Genomic DNA, 18,565 nt, shown 5'->3' with positions numbered 1-18,565 from the left:
TCTGCCACTTGTTGCTTTCTCTTATAGTTTGTCTCCGCAGTCCAATAACCGTTTTTTTCTTTAAATGCGATTTTTTTTAACTTAATATTTTTAAATATTTTAATAATATATTGGTATTAAAAATAATTTTTAAAAAATATTATTTTAATATATTTTTTAAGTAAAAATCATTTAAAAATTACGTTACCTAATTCCACTTTAGCTTTAAACAGAGACAACGTGTCAAATTTTGAAATCGGTCTGAAGGCACTTGTGGAAAAGTTGACCACTGTGGGCAACTGGGTTCCAAGAGTGCTTTACTGTACTTGCAAGTGCTGTTTAATGCCTTGCTCACTCAAACCTTTGGGGTGGTTTCTTATCTTAGGTTTGGACTGGTAAAGTTTCTTTCTTTCTTTCTTTCTTACGTCCTTACTAAAACTTCTTCAAAGCTTTGATTTTGGGATCTCATTTAATTGTTAATTGCTGCTTAATTTGCTAAATGTTGCTTTATGTTGGTTTATAGTGCATTGGGATGTGTGTTTGAAGTTGCTTCATTTGAATGACTTTCTTGCTCTCACAATCCCACTAAGGGGTATTGGTTGTTCAACAGTGCAGGGTTTTGGGGATTAGTTGAATTTTTTTTTTGTCAAGGGTTTTGGTTTCAAGTGGGGTCAGAGATCTCATTTTGTTTGACTGGCCTCGCTATCTATGTATATAAACATATTTTTTTTCTTGTTTAATGGCCTGTATTATTGCTTCACTTTCAAGTTGTAACTTGATCCTTACTTTCAAGGTTTATTGCATTGGGAGTTTTTTCAAATGGGGTGATCCTTTTCTTTTCTCTAATAGGCAACACTTAATCAACTAGGGTCTTGGTTTCTTAAAGTTCTAGGGATTTGATTTCAAGTGGGGATTGGTTCTTTCTCTTGATTTTACCTCTTGTTGCTTCATTTGCAATTTGGAAATTGCAATCTACTTTCTTTCTGGAGGCCTTTTGGGATTTGATATGTAAGTTCCTTTATTTGGGTTTCTTCTCTTTAAAAGCAGTTTATGCCAAGAAAATCATCAGCTTCAACGTGGGAGTCTTTGCCTTGATTTGAGCTGGGGCTAAGATTTGATTTTAGTAATGGTGGTGGTGGAGTCTGCTCCAATGATTTTCCTCAGATGTGCGTTCTTCGCTTGCTTTCTTTGTTCATCTTGGGGTCTCAAAACTATAGCTCAATCTTGTGATCCAAATGATTCTCTGGCCCTGAAGGAATTTGCTGGAAACCTCACAAATGGGTCCATCATAACATCATGGTCCAACAAGGCTGACTGCTGTCAATGGGATGGGGTTTTATGTGGGAGCAATATCAATGGCTCAATTCACAGGAGAGTGACCATGCTGATTCTTTCCAGAAAGGGTCTTCAAGGGTTAATTCCACGCTCTATCGGCCATTTAGACCAGCTGAAATCACTTGATCTCTCTTGCAATCATCTTCAAGGTGGATTGCCTTTGGAGCTCTCAAGCTTGAAGCAGATGGAGGTTCTTGATTTGAGCCACAACTTGCTATCAGGGCAAGTTTCAGGGGTGCTTTCTGGTTTAATATCCATTCAGTCACTGAATATTTCTAGCAATCTGTTCAGGGAAGACTTGTTTGAGCTTGGAGGATATCCAAATCTTGTTGTATTCAACATAAGCAACAATTCATTCACTGGTCCAGTCACTTCTCAAATTTGCAGCTCCTCTAAGGGGATTCAGATTCTTGATTTATCGATGAACCATCTTGTGGGCAATCTCGCAGGCTTGTACAATTGCAGCAAATCCCTCCAGCAACTGCATTTGGACTCCAACTCACTTTCAGGCTCTCTCCCAGACTTTATATACTCAACGTTAGCTTTGGAGCACTTCTCAATCTCCAACAACAATTTCTCTGGCCAGTTAAGCAAGGAAGTGAGTAAGCTCTCTAGCCTTAAAACCCTGGTTATTTATGGTAACCGGTTTTCAGGCCATATTCCAAATGCATTTGGCAACCTTACACATCTAGAACATTTTGTTGCACATTCAAATATGTTGTCTGGACCATTGCCTTCAACACTGTCATTCTGCTCAAAACTTCACATTCTTGACCTTAGAAACAATTCTTTAACTGGTCCAGTCGATCTTAATTTCACCGGAATGCCTAGTCTCTGTACGCTTGATCTTGCCGCTAATCACTTTTCTGGGCCGCTTCCAAATTCTTTATCTGATTGCCGTGAATTGGAAATTTTGAGCCTGGCTAAGAATGAATTAACGGGCAAAATCCCTGTGAGTTTTGCTAAGCTCTCATCCCTTTCGTTTCTCTCATTGTCGAACAATAGTTTTGTGGACTTATCTGGGGCACTAACCGTGCTACAGCATTGCCAAAATCTCTCTACTCTTATCCTCACAAAGAACTTCGTTGGTGAGGAAATTCCCAGGAATGTAAGTGGTTTTCAGAATTTAATGGTCTTAGCATTTGGAAATTGTGCTCTCAAAGGCCATATCCCCGTTTGGCTGTTGAGTTGCAGGAAGTTAGAAGTTCTTGATTTGTCGTGGAATCATTTGGATGGAAATATTCCTTCATGGATTGGCCAGATGGAGAATTTGTTTTATCTGGACCTCTCAAATAACTCCCTCACTGGAGAGATCCCGAAAAGTTTGACTGACCTAAAGAGCCTCATCTCGGCAAACAGCAGTTCTCCCCATCTTACTGCTTCTGCTGGCATTCCTCTATATGTAAAGCGAAACCAGAGTGCTAGTGGTTTGCCATACAAGCAGGCGTCAAGCTTCCCACCTTCAATATTGTTGAGCAACAATAGAATAAATGGGACAATTCCACCTGAAGTTGGAAGGTTGAAAGACCTCCATGTCTTAGATTTGAGCAGGAACAACATAACTGGCACTATACCCAACTCCTTTTCACAAATGGAAAACTTGGAAATTTTAGATTTTTCTTCCAACAATCTGCACGGGTCAATCCCCCCATCACTCGAGAAGCTGACATTCTTGTCAAAGTTTAGTGTGGCTAATAATCACTTGAGGGGACAAATTCCCACTGGAGGGCAGTTCTATAGCTTTCCTTGCTCAAGCTTTGAGGGTAATCCAGGACTATATGGGGTAATAATTTCTCCTTGTAATGCCATTAATAATACCTTGAAGCCGGGTATTCCATCTGGTTCACAGAGGAGGTTTGGTCGAAGCAACATTCTCAGTATAACAATCACTATAGGAGTTGGGCTTGCGCTGGTCCTTGCTATTGTTTTGCATAAGATGTCAAGGAGGAACGTGGGGGATCCCATTGGTGATTTGGAGGAGGAAGTCAGTCTGCCACACAGGTTATCTGAAGCTCTCAGGTCCTCCAAGTTGGTGCTTTTTCAGAATTCAGATTGCAAAGACCTCACAGTTGCAGATTTGTTGAAATCAACAAACAACTTCAACCAAGCAAACATCATTGGTTGTGGTGGATTCGGCCTAGTTTACAAAGCCAACTTTCCCAATGATACAAAAGCTGCAATCAAGAGGCTTTCGGGAGATTGTGGCCAGATGGAACGTGAATTTCAAGCTGAAGTGGAAGCTCTGTCGAGGGCTCAACACAAAAACCTTGTTTCTCTTCAAGGTTATTGCAGGCATGGTAATTACAGGTTATTGATTTACTCATACATGGAAAATGGAAGCTTGGATTATTGGCTGCATGAATCTGTTGATGGGACCTCAGTACTTAAATGGGAGGTGAGACTCAAGATAGCTCAAGGAGCAGCTTGTGGGTTAGCATATCTGCACAAAGTTTGCGAACCACATATAGTTCACCGAGATGTGAAATCAAGCAACATACTTCTAGATGGAAATTTTGAAGCTCATTTGGCTGATTTTGGTCTTTCAAGGCTACTTCGACCTTACGACACTCATGTAACGACAGATTTGGTTGGCACATTAGGTTATATACCTCCTGAATATAGCCAAACATTGATGGCAACATGCAGGGGTGATGTTTACAGTTTTGGTGTTGTTCTTCTTGAGCTTCTCACTGGCAGAAGGCCTGTGGAAGTTTGCAAAGGAAAAAACTGCAGGGATTTGGTTTCTTGGGTGTTTCAGATGAAGTCCGAGAAAAGGGAGGCAGAGATTATAGACTCTGCAATTTGGGACAAAGATCATCAGAAACAGCTGTTTGAAATGCTTGAAATTGCATGTAGGTGCTTAGACCCGGATCCAAGGCAGAGACCCCTTATCGAAGAAGTTGTTTCGTGGCTTGTATTGGATTCTAAGGTGCTCAACAATGAGCTATAATACTGTACTTTGTTACGGGGTCTTAGTTTCATAAAATCAGTCCTTAGTACTATGAAAGATGAGCTCTGTATACAAAATACATAAGCTCTTTTGGCAATTATTCAGATAGGAATATGCATACTATAAAATGCCTTGATTTTTGTAGTTATCTTCTTGTTCCACTTGAAGTGGGAGCATTATACTACCATGCGAAGATCAAAGCCTTGACATTGATCTATACATTTCGATGTAAATGAATTTATTGGTTTCTTTTAGAATTTGAATAATTGATTTTCATTTGTACTGGATATACAAGGTCTTGACCCTTGTGCTTGTAAAACTCAGTCAACCAACCCAATTATAGTAATTGAAGGATGAAATGGAAAGATGAGAAAATATTCTGCAGACAATGGAGACTGCCCATCAACTAGCTATTGTTTTGTCTTGTCTGTTCTCATATTGAGCAACCACTATCAACAAATGCAACTCCTTTTCTGAATTTCACATATTTGAACTGCTCATGGTTTATGCATTATTGTAATGTTTAACATCCTTCATTGGCATTCACCATGCCATTCAAAAGGAAGGCAAATCCTGGAAATCTGCAAGAGCAGGGGAAATACTTTTTTGCTGGTACGCAGTCAGAACATGCATTTATGCAAAAAGAAACAGAGATCTTGGTTAACCCCCTCGGGCTAGGTAGCCTCCAAGTTTCTCGAATAGAGAAGCTTCAAGAGGCAAGCTAAATGGTCACTCTTTGTAGCAATTTCTTTTTTGAAAGAAAGGATTGGCTTATCTGTCCCTTCCCATAAAAAAGCATGACTAGAATTTTGCTCGATTGATGTAGAGCCTAATTTTATTTTATTTTATTTAAAAATGCAATCATAAAGATGCTTTTTATGTGTTTTTTCTTGCTTGGGTGTCAAGTAGATATCGATAAGTTGACAGGAGAGGTTGAGAGACAATAACTTGACAAGGTTACCTACCTTTTGTTTTTTGACTTTGTTAGAATAGATTGCTGAAGAAACCCCCCCAAATTGGAAAGCATCATATATTGGTGATGTCAAATACACTAATCAATCTTCAAAATTTAGTTTATCCCTGAAATCTTTGCTTTCTTAGATTGGCAATAATTATATTTTGGACTCCAGAAAATGGCTTTTAATTGTGAACAAACAGTATGAGATTCCTTATGTCATACGGTAGGTCAAGACTGATACAATGAAAAGAGAGGGAGAAAGAACCATCTAGGTGGTGGTCTAGTGATAAGAGTTTGGGATCAAGAGGTTTGTTTTCTTTGTGGTATCAGGTTAAAACCCTGTGGTTGCTCATATGATGGCCACTGAAGGCTTACATGGTCGTTAACTTCAGGACCCGTGGGATTAGTCGAGCTACGCGCAAGCTGACCCGAATACCCACGTTAAACTAAAAAAAAAAAAAGAGGTAGAAAGAGATCAGACAGACTAAAAGTTATTAGGTATCGTGCTGAGTAGTGACAAGCTTGAAATCACAAGAATCATCAGGCGGTGTTGGTAGAACATTATTGATTCCTGCTATATTTCACATGTAAGATCCTTCCAAAGCAACAGTAACAAATGTTTGTAGATTGAGATTGATAATTGAGTGGTGTTCGGTAAACATCCTTTTCTGTCACCTTCTTCCTCGAGCTTTGAAGCTCCGCAAATCTCTCTCCATGCAAATTGCGGTAGCATGTTTCAATTTTCAAATTGAACCTTCCTAGCTAGCTAGCTAGCATCTTCATTTCTATTTGTCATCTTGCACAAAAGGGTTTTTCACATCTCATATCTTTCCTTCCTTCTTTTCCCTCTTCTTTTTCATGTTTCAATCTTAAAATTAATTTCTTTTTAAGATTTTAAGTTGAATTGAACTAAAAATTATTCAAATCAACTAATTTCAATTCAATTTGATTCGGTTTTTTCCGCATTTCATCTCAAAAAGGATATAAACTAACTAAGCTAAACAGTGCATGAATGACAAGCTCCGGTCTTCTCTTATCCACTATAATTTTCATTATTGCACTTAACTTGGCTCCTGTTATAGCTCGTGGTAAACATAGAGGAGTGGTTAATGTCCTTCATTCCAGTGAATGTTTTTACTTTAGAAAGATACCCCCTGAATCCATATATTTTGAGGTCCCGTGGGAAACAGAAAGAAAGATAACAAAAAAAAAAAAAAAGCAAAAGAAAAGGCGTGCATGCCTTTGATTGGGAGGACTGTGAAGCATAGAGCTTAACACTCGTGGAGCATGGATGAGGAGGCAAATCTGACAAGGACGAGAGACATAGAGAGTGGAGGGAAGGGGGAGGCTACTTTTGCCTTAGCCTCTTAGGGAATACGGATTTAGGTTTAGGGTTAGACAAAAACCCCTTAGGTTTAGGGTTAAAATCCATTTCAATTGGATAGAAAAATGAATTTCGGTTTCTGCTGCGCAACTTTTTGCGTGAAAAAGTCATGGTTGATAAGACAACTGATCATGGATCCATCATTCTCAAACACTCCGATTTGGGCACTGGTATTGTGCTCCAGCAAGAGCCCGTGATAGCAAGAGCACTGCTGTAATGGACCTCAAACCTTAAAGTCATATCCAGCGAATATTAAACCTTTCTATTACAGCATGCATGGTTCAACCTCGTTTTGTCTATGACTCAGACCACATCTTTGCTCTCCTTTCCACAACCTTCTCGAAGAGGAACCAACCATCTGGGTCTTTTCCTTTTTAGTCTTTCAATTATAATCAGCTAGCGTGAGTGGTTTTGCTACTTTCATCCCTGTATTTGAAGAATTTGATCCTTTCAAGGTTTTTTTGCTGGCATTTATTTGGTTGCTTTTGATAAAGTTTCTTCTCTGTTCGTTTCGTTGTCCTTGTTTTGCTGGAGTATTTATCTGTTATAATTATGCTTATATATTATGGTAAGTATCATAATTTATATCGATGAAAACAATCTAAATCATAAAACATTATGTTAATTTTGAGACTTTGCTTTGCTTTAAGCTACAAGTTATTCGATATTAACAGTAAGCTCCTTTTGCTTTAATATGTCTCCCTGCATTAATTTGTATAGAGGCTCTTCAATCTTCCTCATTTGTATCTATATTTTTATTGTAGTTCCTTTTTTTAATTTTATGCTGGTAATTATTGAGATGTAATTAGTGTTTTTAATGCACGTGTGGCATGCATTCTATGTCTAAATTATGTATCATTGCTTGACACATTGCTTTGCTTTAGTTTCATTAGACATTCTCCATCATTCCATCATCATTAGTTCTTTACTAAATAGGTGGCACATGTTATACAATAGGTGGACAAATTTTTTTTTCAAGGTAAAACAACACAAAGGTGATTTAAGCGTTTTATTTTTTTAAAAAAATAAGGTTCTGATAATTGATTTAATTGAGTTTAATAAACTTGGCTAATTTAGTAACACAAATAAAAAAAGATACAACGACAATAAATAATCTAAAAAAAATTACAATGAAAAAAAGGTTAGAAAAACCTGACCCGAGTCCAACTAGGTTAGCACACAAACTATGCGACTTGATCACGACACCAGAGTAACCCCGTTGAAGGAAAATTGAATAAAACTATGAAGCTTGATTATCAAACAACCCAATATTGAAAGGCACAGACCATTTTAAGAATCCATGAAAAATCCAAGAGAGAGCATATATAAAAATAACGGAGCCCCCAATCTTTAATTAAATAAATATTAAATGATGAAACTAAAAAACATGAGTTTAAAAAAACAAAAACAAAAACAAAAAATAAATCTGGACGAATCTCCTAAACTTGGGTTAATCTCCAAACTTGTAACTTGTGAAATCCTATACCTAAGCTCAATTCTTAACTAAATTAATGTTGAAGGATAAAACTCGAAAAAAAATAACAATTAAAAAATATTTTCAAAGTAAAAAAATAACAATAAAAAAAATGAAGATCAAATTTGATAGGAAAAAAAATCAAAGGATGAAATCATAAAAAAAAAAGTTCACTATTAAAAATTATCTCAAATAAAATAATAAGAATTGAGAGCAAGTCTAACAGATGAAAAAAATTAAAGAAGGATGAAAATAAAAATAAAAATTAATTTTATAAATTATTTTAAATTAAAAAATAATAATCAAAATAACACAAATCAAATCTTAAAGATAAATATATTGAAGGGTTGCTTTAAAAAATAGTGGCGGGATCTGATATCGAGGAGGAAAAGGAAAAAAAATAGGGAAGAAAAGTCACTAATGTCAAACCCTTTGTCCATTTGACACATACATTGCATAGGAATGGAGGCGCCACCAAGACTATTCAACTGCCACCGTTTGAGAACTAGATGACACCGCTTGTACTACTTGAATGGTGTTGGTGCCTCTTACATGATGGCATGTGCATTACACGCATCAATCATTTTTATTTTTTAAAATAATATTTAATATTTATCAAAATTCCAAATTACCCATTGCTCTACTTGATTATAAATAAAAAAACCAAGTTGAAAATACAAAAACCTCGTATCTCCAAATCAGATTTTTTAAATTTAAAATTCAGTGAAAACTCCAATAAAAAGTAAGTAGAACAAAGAACGGAGTTCAATCTCCAATTAGATAAATGATGAAGGATGAAATTGAAAAAAATATGAGATTGAAAATTAAAAAAAGAAAAATCAAACAAACCTAGACAAATCTCATAAACCTGGGTTAGTTTCCCAACTCGTAATGTAAACCCCCAGCCTAAAATCTATAAACCAATGATAAATAATGTAATCTTGAACATAAAAATATTAAATTAAAAGGAGAAATTATTATAATTATGGGTGAAAGTTCTTAGTAAATTAGCTTAAAAACTCAGACGAAATGACATAATGATGCGGTATGCGAAAAGTATTGATGCCCTGGAGTGATAGGAAATAACATAAAGGACAATTAGGAGTGATATTGTTGTAATTAAAATAAAAATATCCCTCACTTTTCATTGAAAGGTCGTTAACCACGAGAGAGAAGAAAACTTAAAACTATTCTTTCTTTTTTATTATTTTTTTATGTTTCTCTCAAAATTTTAGTTTGGGGGAGTGATTCCATGTATTCTATCGTGCCCTCCTCGCGGGGGCGCGGAGACACTTTCCTGGCGGTGTCCTTGATATGATCTTTGGTTAGATAAGGGAGTCATCATCTAGTATTATAGTTACTAAAAACCCTAACTGATCTTTTAGAGATTCTAGGCAAGGTACTAATTGTGTAAAGAGAATGTATTAGCACCCTTAATATGTCTTACTTCAGGTAAGTTGTATTATTATTATTTTTTATTTGCTATAGTCTAATGATGTTTCTATTTTTATCAATCCACTATAGCGGGTTTATTACGATGAACAAATTAATCATAGTTTTCTAGGTCAAGAACTTGGTCTAAAAAGGTGAAATATTTTTAATTATCATTGATGTTTTTTTTCATGGCTAGTTTTCTAGGTCAAGAACTTGGTCCAAAATGATGAAATGTCTTCAATTATCATTGATGTTTTTTTTCATAGTTAAATTGGATTTTTCTACTACATCATTCCAAATAATATTTCAGATAAAATTTCTTGTGTTTTATTTTTATTTTTATATTATAAGTGAATGAATTGTATTTTTCAATGATATTTTGGATATATTAACCTCATATATTTTTTTATCCTTATATTAAAATAAATAATAATAAAATATTATCCATAATAATATTTTGGATGTTAACCTCTTTGTAGGTTTTTTCATCCTATATTAAAAGTGAATAATATGTTCTTGCCAAAATTAATTTTTTAATGGTCTACATATAAGGATGAAGCTTTGTATAAATGAGAATGGGTCTCAAGGTACTTGAAACGGGAGAAGATTATGAAGGCTAGTTATGATTAATTTTTTTTTCTTTTTATATGGTGGCGAGGTTTAGGTATAATGAGGGTCAGGGTTTAAATCTCTTGATAAAATACTTATTATTATTATATAAATTCTCCATAATTTAAAAAGCACCTTAAATTGATTATTTGTTTCTTTTACCTATTGTTTGAAACCAAATCACATGTTGAACTGAATTTAATTGATAATATATTACAATTATTGTGTTTGAAATAAAATACTAAACCATAAAATTTAATTCAATTATACTACTTGGAATATCTATGGAAATCAATTGAATTACAATCTTGACTATTTTCCCCTTAATTTAGAAATCATTTTTGTTACATAAATTATATTTATTTTGTTACAAGGACCCTTATATTTATTTTAAAATGACTAATATTGTATTTCTTTCAAATTGCCTCATTTTACCTGCAATTCAATATACTTAATTAAAAGTATTAATAGGGCTTGAAGTTCATAAATATGTTAAGGATTATAATTTACACGCAACATACTAGATAATCAAAGGAAACTATGATAGCAATCCAATCCAAGAAATGATTTTAGATGGCAATACCTATTGTTACTCCACCTAAAAAACATGAATTGATAGATGTCATGTCAATTTTGTTCCTATATACTAGCTATAATTTTAAATACTACTTTTTAATCTTGACTTATTTTAAATTTATACTCATTCATGCATCAATCAACCATCATTAATATATATTACCAAAAAAACCCATCATCCACGTATAATTGGTTGAGTAAAACAAAACATAAAAGAAAGAAAATGAAAGGAAAGATTCGAGCAAAAACCAAAAAAAAAAAAAAGGAAGGAAAGAAAAGATTGATAACATACCTTACTAGACACAAAGATATTTTGATGAGGATTGATGCCAAGTAGAAAAAGAAAGGATATTATACTGCCAAGGATTTTGAAAGAAAAGAAAAGGACGTATCAGAAAGACATAACAAAAATAGAGGTTGTGTTAACATGTGAGTATTTTTGGAATATTATTTTTGTATTTTTTTTATAAATCAAACTCAATGTGAAATTTAAATCAATACCCTCAAAAAAAATTTCAAACATGAAAATTCAATTAACTCATTAAATTGAATTAAATTCATAGCGTTCCAAATATATTAGAACTAACTCACTAGATAGAGTTAGTCACTCCAAAATGTACAAGGCTACTCCTCCTCAAATAACCTCCCAACAAATAAACCGAACCTATGAGACGAGCTATGCTAACCAAAATTCTTAATTAAAGTAAATAAGTTTTATTTTTATCAAGCTTATCATGCTAACAAAAAAAATTAAAGAGATGAGCTCCCTAACAAATTGTTTTTTTTTTTTTTTACAATTAAGGTCTAGCTGGTCACTTAAGTTATTATAACATTAAATTTGAATTTTGTAATTATTTTCCTAATTTAATTTTTCCTTTCCTCATTAAAAAATATTTTATTTTGATAATTTTTTGTTTTCTATACCAGCTACTATTTTATGTTGAGGAGGGTGATTTATTGATTTCATTTATCATGTTAACAATTAAAGTAGATTATTTGATTTCATTTATCCCTACTATTTTATTTTTTTTCTTTTCAATTTTTTCTTTAATTGGACGCAAAATAGGAAGTAAAATGAGTTTTTTTATTATTTAATTTTCAAGAAAAAATTGAAAAGAAAAAAGAAATTAAAAAAATATTGCCCCACTAGTTTCTTACAGATAACTAAATATTAATGTCTATGTGTATAATTAGAGAATAAAAGAAAGGACGGATTTTTTTTTTCCATTTCCTAAGAGGAAAACGAAAAGAGGAATATAAAATGCGGTGAGCGTGGATCGAACACGCGACCTTCAGATCTTCAGTCTGACGCTCTCCCAACTGAGCTATCCCCGCTTTTGCCTTTGTTAGGCACTTTAATTAAATAACATTCAAGTAAATAAAGGTGTAGTTGGTCGAAAATTCTGTTCATTCATGCCCTAACTAAAAATAAAGGAGGCGAACTCCATACAGCTCGATTGCCTAACTTGGTTTGAAAATAAACCAACCGACTTTAAAATATTTTTTATTTAAAAATATATTAAAATAATATTTTTTAAATTTTTTAATGAATATAATTTGAATATTATTTTTAAACACACTCTTTAATATGAAGATTAATTTTTTTTCTTTTTTTTTTATTCTTTTTAAACTTACATTACAAAGAAGATTGAAGACTACATCGATTATACAGATCAAGGTTGAAATTTTTTGTTCAACGCAGAAGGTGCGCTAATCTGTCTTGAGCGACTTCGCTTCCGGACTAAACGACTGGGTGCTCTGGTTCTTCATAACTCGTCCCATTACTAATTAATTATTATTAATTACCATATATTAAAACCCTAGGTATTTCACTAAGCAACCAACATTAAAATGCCAAGGTCTTTTACAATTTAGTACTTAATATTTTCTTTTTCAATTTTACTTTTTAATGTTAGATTTAAAAGGTATTGAACTTTATAATTTATTTCGATTTACTTTCTATTAAGTCATCTCACTCTTATAATTCGAGTTTAGCAAATTAACCCGGATTGGCTCTTGTTATTTTTTTAATTAGTTTTTTCTCAATTTTATTATTCAATATTATAATGATTGAGAATTTAGTTTCATATTTTTATGTATTTGCTTTATATAGGGTTGTCAAAGTCTCATGACTCGGGTCGCAAGTTTTGCAGATTAACCGGGTTGGCTTAGGATTTTTTTGGGTCCTTTTTTAATTGAGTATTTCTTTTTCAATTTTATCCTTCAATATTGGGTTGATTAGGAATTTTACTTCATAATATTTTTTTATTTTATTTCTATGGAATTATCTCGATCTCATGATTTAAGTCTGGCAAGTTAACTCAGGTTGACTTGAGATATTGTTTTTGTTTTTTATTTGATTTTATTTCAATTTGGATTGATTGAGAATTGTGCTTCATTTTTTTAATTTGTTTTCTATGGTGTTATCACAATCTTATACCCCGAGGCATGGGTTAGCTCAGTTGCCTCGATGTTTTTTATATTTAATCTTTATCTTAATTTTATCTTTTAATATTAGGTTGATTGAGAATTAGGGTTCATAATTTATTTTGGTTTGTTTTCTATGAGGTTATTCTAGCCTCATGACTCGGGTCACAAGTTTGGTCAGTTAACTCGGGTGGTTTTTTCGTGTCTTTTTTTAATTGATTTTTTTTCAAATTTATCCTTCAATATTAGGTTGTTTGGGAATTAAGCTTCATAATTTGTTTCAATTTTCTTTCTATACGATTATCTTTGTCTCATGATTAAGGCTTAGCAGATTAACACAGGTTGACTTGACTCATTTTTATAATTGAACTTTATTTTCAATTTTATTCTTTAATATTGATTTTATTGATAATTAAGTTTAATATTATTTTTTTTATTTCCTTTCTGCATGGTTATCAAGGTCTCATAACTTGGGTTGGATATTTAGCAAGTTAATCTAAGTTGATTCGAGTAAATCCAAGTAAATCTAATATGTTGTCATCTCAATATTGTTTTTTTAAAAGATACTTTCTTGATTTTTTTAGTCAAACTATATTTTTACCGGTCATTTATATTATTTTTAGACCTGTAAAGTCTACTATGCTATATCAAATTAACCTTCATATAATTTATTTATTTATTTATTATTGCTATAAAACATGTTAATAATACTTGAAATATTTTTTATTTAATAAAAATTTGATCGGACACGCAACGTAATACAAACAATTATATATAAAAAAAAAATCTAAATGAGCACTCAATCACATAATTTCCATTAAAAATATGGCCTGAGCGGAAATAGGCTTATTATGAGGAGTCATTTTCATTTCATGCGACTCTACGATCTTGATGTAAGACACTTTTTGATATTTATTTTTATGTAGTTATATGAAAATTAAAATAGATATTCATAACAAAGGTGATGATTAAAATTCTAGAGAAAAAAATTTAGTCAAAATTATCTTCTCTTATTCATGTATTTTTTTTCTTCTTATAATAACATGTCTTTTTTATTAGTAGCATGACTTATTGAACAAAAACTAATGGCAATAAAAATTATTCTTCAAAATTCCAATGACTTGAATTGAAGAGTAACAAACTAATCCTTTTAATCAAAAACACCATTTCATTGTTTTTTTTTTTTTCTTTTACGTTTTGGATAAAAAAAAATTGTTTTTTTTATCATAAACATTGTTTTTTATAATAAAAAAGTAATGTGCTTGTGAAAGTAAATTCCCATAAAAAATAAAAATCATTAATCAATTATTTTTACAAATATTATATAAAAATATACGAATATTATATAAAAATATACTATAAAAATAGAATAAATATTGTGTTCTTATTGAATATTAATTATTCTATTGTTTAAAAAATTATGGATATCATAATAGTGTGTAATTATTTATAAAATAATTATAAATATTAACATAAAAAGTACTAATATTCCTAAAAGTCTAAATGCATTTGGGTCTCTAAGAAAAAGGGCCTTCATGCATTGCTCTAACTAATAAGTTCAAGTGAGCATGTATTTATAAGACTTGAAATTAAATAAAATAATTATTTTTATTTTATTTTAGAGAAAAAAAATATTACCTTTTTTGGCAAAGGTGGACAAAATCAGTCAAATAAATTAAATAAAAAGATAAATAATTATATAAAAAATTAAAAAGACTTGAAAATAAACTATTTCTAATAATTAATTAATGATAGTAACTACAGTAATCAACTTAATTCAAGTTTTGTGATAAGAAAAAGAACAATGAGTAAAAATAAGATGAAGTTATTTTTATAAATACAATACTTATATTAGAAACTAAATGATTATTTTTATTTTATGTTTTCTTTGATTAGGTTCTTATTATTTGTTTATGTCTACTTTTTCATAGATTTTTATATTGCAATAAAAGTTTTATATTAATGGCTCAACATCTTTTATACATGTTATTTTTGTCTAAAATTCATGTTAAAAAAAAAATATAGGGTGATGACCCAACAATTCCTGGACCCAGCTATGCGTTGAGTTCAAGTACATGTGGATCTAGCAAGTTGTCAGACTTAAAATCCCTTGCCTAAATACTTATAGGTCTAGCAGATTGTCAGGCACGACATCCCTTGTTTCAACATCTCATTGATCCCAAATAGATATAAAACTAATGATCTTTCTAGGCCTCTTATTGCGTCACAAAACTCCATTTGTTTTTTGCTCAGGAACCTTAACATAAATGTTAAGGTCAAAGGTACTTATCTCTCTACACTCTTAGGTATATAAAAATCTTCAAAATGACCTACCATTTATCATTCATTAATGATGTATAAATGATATTTATCCCTCTTTAATGCATGTGTTAAATATATTTTCCCTTGTTAATATCATCGGGGTAAAATGACACTTCAGTCCCTCTTTTCTATAAAATGATAAGATTCATGGACTAAAAAAACTCTATGAATCTTTCAATGAACACAAATTCACAATTTTCTTTCATTATTGTATATTTATTTTCAGAATCTCTCTCTAAAATATCATTGTATTTTCTCTAAAAAATATACTTATATGAGTATCGATGAGCCTCCAAATCCACAAAAGAAAACCTTTTACATGTTCTAGCTATCAATTATGAATTATCATAATGAATGAGAATAAATCAAATTGCTAAAATCAAGAAATTAATCAATTATCTAACAGACAATTCTTGCTTATAAATTACTTAAGTTTTTACAACATCACCATACATATAATTTATCAGTTTTCACACCCCTTTTTCAATAAAAAAGAATATCAAGTTAAAGATAAAGTAATTATAGGTAGATTGCCGGAAAAGGTGTATTAGTTATCTATTCTCTTGTAAAATAGTTTTTATATTTCATATTTAAGTTTTAGATCTTCAATACCTATATAAACAAAAATACTATATGTTTTTTCAACGTTCTTAATATAATATATAAATCTTTTTCATTTTTATATTAAAGATTCTTTTTTTATTCTGGTTGACTTTTCAAATTAGAAAGTTTTTTAGTAAAATAATATTTCTATCTTTGTAAAAAAAAAATGAATTATCATATGAATTCTTTATTAACCATTAATTTAACATTAATTAGAAAAAACATAATTGTTTATTAAAATTTGATAAATATTATTAAATAATCTGTTATCTTAGAATATCATTTATCTAAATTAGAAAAAACAACACTAATTATGTTTGGAGTCTGTATCATAACATGAAGTTAACACAAAAAAAAAAATCGAACTACACATACAAAAAAAAAATTTACTTAATTTGCAATAAATAAATAGAACATCAATAAAATAAAGCCATTAACCAGTCTCAAAAGCGAATGCTTTGAACATGAAAAGAAAACAAAAATTAACACATAATGAATAACCAACCTTTTCAGGTGGAACTGTGGAGGACAAAAACTTGTAATGGAAATGAAATCCAGCCACCACTATATAATTCAACCAATATAGTACCACCACCACCATCATTCACCTTACTTCTAAGGTTGTGATCATGTCCAAATTCAAAGTGATGTGGGGTTTTTTTTTTATTTTTGATATAATTATATTTATTATTTTATTTTCTTTATTATTAAAAATTTTTAAGTTTCGAGGTGTTTGAAAAAATCCAAGATACAACTTTTAGATTTTAAAAAGGTTGATAATAGCTATATACAACACACAATTTACACATTAGTGGCTTCAAATCCATGATTTAACAAGAGATGGATTTAAAAAGAGGACAAGTGATGAGCATCTAAAAACACCAACATGGATCATACTTTTGTTCAAAGGAGCGTGTCAAATTCTCTCAAAACGCGTCCAACTTTACATTGTACCACATTGCACCGCTGGTTCTTTATCAATATATTGTAACTATCAGACCATGTTTATGTTCAAAGAACTTAACATCACATAGAAAAAGATTAAGAGACAAGGAAATTATAACAACAATGTTTTTGGCAATATCAGTCACCATTAATATCTCTAAAGCTCCATCTAAGGATCACCCTCATCATGTTGATTCTGCCAACAGATTCTTCAGGGTTTGCTTCTCCACTACTTTCTGAACATGCTCAAGTATCTCTCAACTATAATTCCGCTCAATTAGTATCTTTTTTATTCATTGATATAACAGTTGTTTTAGAATAGAGAAAAAAAAACAGAGTATTGCTACAAAAAGAAAAATAGAAAATGAGAACAATATATTTTGAAGCTAAAGACTGAATTACATATTAACGTATGAAGCATTACAATTTAAAGCTTGATTAATAACAACCCATTAAAATCATGGTCCTAAGATTACGCCATGATCACAGTCATTGATAACAAAAGAAATAACTAAAAACAAAGAAATAGGAACAGGTTCGAAATATTCAAACCACTAAACAATGTTTATGACTCCAAAGTAGCAGTTCTAAACACATTTTCTAACACTCCTCCTTGCTTTAGTAACTGTAAACTCCAAGTTTTGTCCTCAGAAATTCAAACTTGCTAACCAGTAGTGGCTTGGTGAAAATTTTTGCAGCCTGATCTTCTGTTTTGCATTAAACAAGAACAATAACTCCATCTTTCTGTACTTCCTGTTGTAACCCATTTTTGGGTCCCCCATAAAATATATATATATAAATATATATATATAGCCGAAGGAGGTTAAGAAAAAATAACAGGAGGCAGAAGCGCTCAGAAAATTATCGGAAAATTGTTCAATGAGGTTAAAAATATGAAGATGGAATTTTTGACAGTATATTATTGAAGGAGGAGAGCCCTGTGGAGAAGGAAAATTTGGATTGGAGGAGAAAAGCCCAAATTTGGATGTTTTTTGGATTTAATTGGATTTTTAAATGATTTTATAGGGGATTTGATTGCAAGAAAAAGTGATTTTTAAGTCAATTTGGGCTTTAATTGGAAGAAATTTAAGTTCTGGGGCCAAAATATATTTTTTAGGAATTTATTAAGTCAAATCAGGGGCTTAATTGCATAAATATTGAAGTTTAAGGGCCAATTAGGGACTTAATTGAAGAAATCCGAAACCAGGGACCAAATTGAAGAAGGCGCGTAAGTATAGGGGCTGGAATTAATTGATTCAGGGGCCTAATTGAAGAAATTGGAAGTTATTTGGTCAATTGAGGGCTCAATTGCATAATTCAGAGGCCAAGGACCAAATTGAAAAACACGGCCAAATATAGGGACGGGGTTCGAAATTCGGCAGGGATGCAATTGAAGGGACAAAAGATGATTGAGGGCTGATTTGAACATTGGCGCGTTTTGGCGCCACAGTTAAATGAAACGGCGCGTTTTCTCTAAAACGACGCCGTTTCATATATTTGAAAAAAAAAAAAAAAAAAAAAAAAAAAAAAAAGAAAGACCGAACGGTGCCGTTTTGAACGGCACTGTTC

The 18,565-nt window shown here is 31.7% G+C and overlaps 1 protein-coding gene and 1 non-coding gene across 3 annotated transcripts; one reads left to right on the top strand and one right to left on the bottom strand.

The window, feature by feature from the left end:
• Positions 1–244: 244 nt before the first annotated feature.
• Positions 245–4,540, top strand: LOC133702676 (phytosulfokine receptor 2). Of its 2 annotated transcripts, none has more exons than XM_062126997.1 (2): positions 245–374; positions 1,027–4,540. In XM_062126997.1, the coding sequence occupies exon 2, from the start codon at positions 1,106–1,108 to the stop codon at positions 4,262–4,264; it is 3,159 nt and encodes a 1,052-aa protein (XP_061982981.1). In that variant the 5' UTR covers positions 245–374; positions 1,027–1,105; the 3' UTR covers positions 4,265–4,540. The 2 variants fall into 2 exon arrangements, with proteins under 2 accessions (XP_061982981.1, XP_061982982.1); XM_062126998.1 differs by having other exon boundaries at positions 1,024–4,540.
• Positions 4,541–11,961: 7,421 nt separating this feature from the next.
• TRNAF-GAA (transfer RNA phenylalanine (anticodon GAA)) lies at positions 11,962–12,034 on the bottom strand. The gene has a single exon. It is a non-coding gene; the product is annotated as a tRNA-Phe (tRNA).
• Between the last annotated feature and the right edge of the window lie 6,531 nt (positions 12,035–18,565).

Source organism: Populus nigra, chromosome 9, assembly GCF_951802175.1.
Source record: "Populus nigra chromosome 9, ddPopNigr1.1, whole genome shotgun sequence".
Lineage (NCBI taxonomy): Eukaryota > Viridiplantae > Streptophyta > Magnoliopsida > Malpighiales > Salicaceae > Populus > Populus nigra.
The sequence above is the reverse complement of the archived record's forward strand: the minus strand, read 5'-3'. Positions and strand labels throughout refer to the sequence as shown.